The following is a 6,065-nucleotide window of genomic DNA, read 5'->3' as shown; positions in this document are numbered from 1 at the left end:
TTATACATTTTATAAGTTGAAGCTTAATTGTCCGCTGATTTTGCGTCTTTAAGTGTAGAGATTCAGTGTTCAGACTTAGTGCAAGCACAGCGCAATGACATGAGTGACTTCTGCCTGCAAACACGCGGCTAGGCCCACTAGCGCGTCGTCTGGATACCAAAGCCGAAAACAAAGAAGCGCAAGCTAATTAAATGACAAAGTATAGAAAACGAACGCACGGGCGATTCAACAGCATGCTGCGTAGTGAAGCAGCACGGAATGAGGATAAAACGCTGGGACCTTGCCTGTCTCTACACCGTTGGAGTTCTGCTGTGAATAAGCACATGCAGTAGCAATTAATTTGCACTGACGTCGTAATCACTCTTTCATTTTGTTCCTCCTGTTGGCAAAAGCTGCTCCAATAAACTTTCCTGAGCTATGCAAATGTCTCCTTTTCCCCTTTTTTTGCATTTTGCAGTAGAAATTAAAATCAAATTTTCGTAAACATCGCGCTACCTTCTCAGAAGCTTTTCATTTTCCCTCGTTTTGGAACCAATTTAGAGCAAAATGTACGCCGAAACAACCCACTAGGTTTCTGAGTCCTATTGCAGAATATATTTTAGCTGCTAAAATGCTTAGAAACTTCAAAGTCTGTGATCCGGACTGAGTGACCGACTGATATCTCCAGTGGACTTTCTCTTCTTTTAATCTTTCCGTCCCCCTTTCCCTTTACCCAGTGTAGGGTAGCCAACCGGGCTCAGTCCTGGTTAACCTCCCTGCCTTTCATTTATCATTTTCTCTCTCTCTCTCAAAGTGCGTTAATATAACAGAAGAGTCCTTTGACGTAAAGAAGGAGTCATGCTAATAGGCTAAATAGCAACTCAAACAATTTTTGGTATGGAAGCTAGGGTTGCCCTTGAGGACGTCGTGGAGGAAAATAATGCAGAAACATATATTATTATTTTTAGTAAGGGGGGAGAGGGTGACGACGGGGCACTAGTCGCAGTAAGGACACGGGGGACTGAGATGAAGATTAGATACTACACCGTTACGTGCGAGTGATTTCCTTCGCTCATTTTGTTGCGCCTATAATACCAAAAATAAAAGGACCCTTAAGTTGCTTCCGGCGTTGCTACGGATTTACTGCTTCACTCTTACACCAGCAAAGCGCAGTGGAAGAACACCATAGAACCAGGGTGAAATCAGCAGCTAAGCGAGAAGGTTCGTTTTGGCCGCGTTGTCAACCAGATGGCGGATGGCGCTTTGCGAAAATACGATAAATCGCGCATAACACTTAGAATATTCCCTGTTGTTAGGACAATTCCGCCCAGAGTTAGCAACATCCTCCCTCCCTCCCTCTTTCTCTTTCTACCTCCCTTCTCCTCCTCCTGTAGGTTTCGCGCAATTCTTAAGGCTACAAGAAGCGTGATCTCGCGCTGATCCTCCTGATCATGCGCAGTACAAAGTTGTAGCTAACGTTAGGAAATCATTCTCGTTCGTTGTTATCTTATATAGCTAAAAAAGCAAAAAAAGCAAAACAGTCACCTCTTTGAGGTTACGTTCCACTCATAACGATCATTCAGGCCCAGCCTGAATACTGTTTTATATGTGGCCCATGAATGATTTCTATTAAACATTTTAACGAAATATTGGAAATATCTGTTTTTCAGTTGCAGATGTCCTAATCCTGCCGCACAAAGTCGTGCGATATCGAATGCGATAGACAAGCTCAGCGAAATCTGTTTTCTGCCTTGCAGCGTGAAGCGATTAAAGAGATATATACACTATGAAAAGCAAATGCTGAAAGCTTCCTCGAACTTTAGATTCTAAAGGCGCACGTACTTTGTTGGAACAGAAGGGGGAAAAAGAGAAATGCTAATTTTCTATGAAAGGAAAACACGGATCTCTTAACCTGCGCGAACCAACTTGCCTGGCGCCCCACCTGCCGTGAGGTTGGATTGAGAAGCGGGATGTTCAGTTTGAAAATATGCCAAAAAATACGAACGATACAAACGTTTGTATCTGATAAAAAGAAATCTGTCTACTTGTGGGACTCCCCGATTGTGGCTAGTTCGACGCGCCACCTTTTCTATTTCTGGTGCGAGGTCTAACGCAGAAAAACAACCAATTATGATCGCAGTCCATTGCCAGCGTCGATCGCCTGCAAAGCACGGACATTTGGAAGGTTAACGCGACGTGCCCTGTGTTTCCCACCCGCTGAGAAGCACCGAGACGGTGCAACGAAACACGTAGATTCGTCGGTAAGATTGCATCGCCCGTTCAGCGAACTCGTCGGTAAACAGGCATAGAGGCCTTCAGGGGCATCAGTGGGGTAGTGTGACGGGCTTTGAGAAATTTGAAACGTTCAGCATCAGGAGCGCGGCTTGTAAAGCAGACACGTTGCTACTTCGTGGTGCTTATAGCATTCGCGCAAAATCGGCGCCGGCATATACAGGGTGTCCCAAGTAACTTTAGCCAAACTTTACAAAATGTGCAAACGCCACGTGGCTGTGCAGAACCAAAGTAATTAATGTTGCTTCACGTGGCTTGAAGATACTCACATTATCTTTTATTGCATCCTGCCTAATTACATAATTCGTCTTAATAAATTAACTTCTCAAATATTATAATTAGACGAAAATTCGAAATGAGAAAATTGTGGAGCAACATGAAAACTTCCCGATACAGGTTCCTGTTGCTCAATACGTGCTGCATAAAAACGTTTTTCAGAGCGTGAAAGAAGCCCGCGAATACACGCAAAGTGACTCGAGCGGCCACTCGCGCGGCAATTTTGCGAGTATTCGCGGGCTTCTTTCACGCTCTGAAAAACGCTTTTATGTACAAAAACGGAGCAGATCAAACGCAAAAGAAATTAATCATTTTTTTCCCTCTGTTCGACGCCCTGCTTCCGCCATGTTTATTTCGGCGCAGCTGTTTGATTATTACAATGTAAATGCGCAATCTGATCACAACGCCAGAATGGCATAACACAGACATAAGCACTTCAGGTTTGTTCATACGCTGAACCAATTCGGTCTTATAATTATACTGACGGTCATTCTATCATCGATAGTAAGCTTTAGTGTCAGGATATAGATAAATATGTTACTCTATAATATCGATAAGTCAACAAGGAACTGACAGTAAGGATAACTGCACGCTTCTCACACCTTGGTTAGCAGTGAATTAGCTCATCTTAGCGCAATCTTATGAGTGCCTCGGGAAATGGTGCGACATTAGTTTACTTAGGCAGCCGTGACAGCTACAATAACTTTACAGTTCCTGTTCAGCGCAAGCGTGGAATCTCCTGCATGCGTTTCCCACCCGCTGAGAAGCAACGAGACGGCGCAGCGAAAAACATAGATTCTTCAGTAAGACTTCGTCCCCCGTTCAGCGAACTCGGCGGTAAACAGGCATAGGAACCTTGAAGGGCAGCAGTGGTGTAGTGCGACAGCTTTTGAGGGACACGAAACGCTCAGCATCAGGAGCACGGCTTGTAAAGCATTCACCTTGCTACTTCGTGGCGCTTAGCATTCATGCAAAAACAGCGCCGCCATATCTACCGACTCTAGCGGCACGCTGATGCGATATAAAAGCTCTGCTCACGTCTACGCCACTCACATGAGTTACTACTAACAAAAATCGCACGCTGTCACACTATTATGAGAATAAACATGGAAGACTAAAATCTAAAGAAATCAGCATATGTGGCGTAGCATCATTTTTCGGGAATATGGCCACTCCTCCACCCGTAGCATATAAGTATTCCCTCCCCCCCCCCCCCCCCCAAAAAAAAGCCAGAAAACTCTTTTGCAACCACGCTGCTGCAAGCGCCAGCGGAAAAAGAAATCACTTTTTGAACAAGCATTGTAAAATACATGTATTCTCGGAGGGGAAACAAGAAACAAAAAAAGGGTTTTTTTTTTTTTTTTTTCTAAGCGTGAAGTCACTGAACCTTGATCTTCGAGGCGTTATGTGACGCTGTCATTTTTTTCCTGTCGTTGTAGTTCCTCAAGTAAAAGTTGAGAAACATGACGAGAAAGAAGAGTCCCTGGGGCAGGCCGATGTACACGTGCGCCAGTGGGTATCCGCACTCAAGGAACAGCGGCACCAACCCGTGCGCGATCAGCACAGCGAACTGGAACATCTGCAGCTGGGTGAGGTACCTCTTCCACCAGAGGTGCTTGCGGACCGCGGGGCCCAGCAAGGAGAGGAAGTAGTACGAGTACATCACCACGTGCACGAAGCTGTTGAAGATCAGGGTCAAGGCGATGTGCCCGTCGGCTCCGTACGCGAGCCCGTACCAGCCGTTGAAGACCACCAGGACGTGGTGGACTACGTGCAGCACGGAAATGTGTGAGTCCTTCTTGCGCAGCACGAAGAACGCCGTGTCCAGAAAGTCCGCGACCCTCACCCACTCGTACCACCAGCAGTGCGCGAGGAAGCTCATGGTCATTTCGTCGCGCGCGTCGTAGTCGATGCCCTGGCACACGAAGCTGTAGCCGCCGCCCAAGTAGCTCCTCGTCAGGTAGGCCACCATGAAGTACCAGTTGAGCACCACCATGGCGGCGTTGTAGATCACAATCACCGGCTTGAGGTTCTCGTACGGCTTGCGGCCCTGCATGAAGCGGGGCCCGGCCACCTTGACGACATAGACGTAGGCGCAGAGCAGCCCCACGATGAACTGCTTGTTGCCCACCAGGGCCCAGCCCTCCGTGCGGGGGTCCCGCCGCAGGAACACTGTCGCCGCCGTCGAATCCAAGGCGACGGCCGCCGTGCCCGAGTTCTCCATCGCGTCTTCGGCGTTCGTGAGCCCGTTCTGCGACCGAACTGGACCCTCCGCTGCCCAGGAACACTGTGACCTTGATTCGCAAGGGAGCCCCAGTGCCCTTCCTCTGTCTGTCTGTCTCACCCTCACACCCCTACCTGTTTTCTTTTCGGCCGGGCCAAGGCGAGGCGCCCGTGGAAATGCCGGGTGAGGGCGAGCTTGGCAGGAAAGGGCCTGAACGGGGTATTATCTCCCACCACGCGTGCCTTGGGAGCCCTCGTTCGTCTGGACAGCTCTGACCACGCTTTCTTAAATTATACATGGGAGCTTCCTCCTAACGCGCATCGATACTATCTAAACACGGCACGCGATATTGGAGAACTACGCGAAATACGCGCTGTCTTTCTCATCACCCCCCCCCCCTCGCCTTCTCTCTTTTCTCCCTTTGTGTTCGGCGCGGTCGCGTACGGACCGAGATGCGCCAGACACGCTTGTCCTCCTCGCGCCGTTTCTTAATGTCGCCACGGGAGAGGGAAGCGGACACTCAAGCAGGTACGCGGAAAAGAAAAGACTCAATCCGCCGGCGCGGTAACGACCGCTAGCGGTGCTCCCCAGTGACGCAACGGCCGGAGGTTGTTGCCCGGAGCCACCGTTGACCGAGCGGGCTGGCGGCGCGTGAGACAGAACGGCGCTGCGCGCCCGTTAATCGTGCTGCGGACTCACGGTGCAGCGGCGCCTTCTTCCCATTCAGAGCGCTTTGCTGCAACGTAATGGATCGCCCGCGAGTAGTTTTCATTTTCTTTTTTCTGGAATATATAAACAATGTTTGCGGTCGTTCTATCGCTTTGTTTCTTTGTTTGTTTGTTTGTTTTTGTCTGTGTATAGGCGTGCCAATATTCAAATTATCAACGATCAATCGACTACTTTTGTTTCGATTCTATCAATATATTCGATTCGAGGAATATATGCTCCACATCATCGATTATTCGATTGTGACTTAATGTATACGGCGCTACAGCGATTGTATGGATGTGCCTGCTGTAGAAAACGGCCGTCCTCCTTGTGCAGCTTACCGGCCGCATACATAGAGTGCCCGTTATGAGCCAAACAGTATTGTAGCGCTTTTATTTCTTTCTTTTTTGCGGCCTAGAAGCTCTGCAGTCCAATGGACTTGCAAATGGCGTTGTGTGTGCTGATGTAGAAAAAAAGGATCACATCTTTTTTGCTACCTGCTGCATTTATTCATCATCACTATGTTTATTTTTGTGCTCAATAAAGCGGGAAAATATTCGGCACCATATTTTACTCTCAAAACCTA

The 6,065-nt window shown here is 48.1% G+C and overlaps 1 protein-coding gene across 1 annotated transcript; it reads right to left on the bottom strand.

Annotated features, from left to right (window-relative positions):
- Positions 1-3,832: 3,832 nt before the first annotated feature.
- Positions 3,833-4,850, bottom strand: LOC126536174 (very long chain fatty acid elongase AAEL008004-like). The gene has a single exon (XM_050183058.3). It carries the CDS (start codon positions 4,769-4,771, stop codon positions 3,926-3,928), a length of 846 nt encoding a protein of 281 aa, XP_050039015.1. The 5' UTR covers positions 4,772-4,850; the 3' UTR covers positions 3,833-3,925.
- Between the last annotated feature and the right edge of the window lie 1,215 nt (positions 4,851-6,065).

Source organism: Dermacentor andersoni, chromosome 4 (genome assembly GCF_023375885.2).
Source record: "Dermacentor andersoni chromosome 4, qqDerAnde1_hic_scaffold, whole genome shotgun sequence".
Lineage (NCBI taxonomy): Eukaryota > Metazoa > Arthropoda > Arachnida > Ixodida > Ixodidae > Dermacentor > Dermacentor andersoni.
The sequence above is the reverse complement of the archived record's forward strand: the minus strand, read 5'-3'. Positions and strand labels throughout refer to the sequence as shown.

Coding starts and splice junctions, on each gene's coding strand:
- LOC126536174 (XM_050183058.3), bottom strand. CDS start 4,771: ATGGAGAACTCGGGCACGGCGGCCGTCGCCTTGGATTCGACGGCGGCG.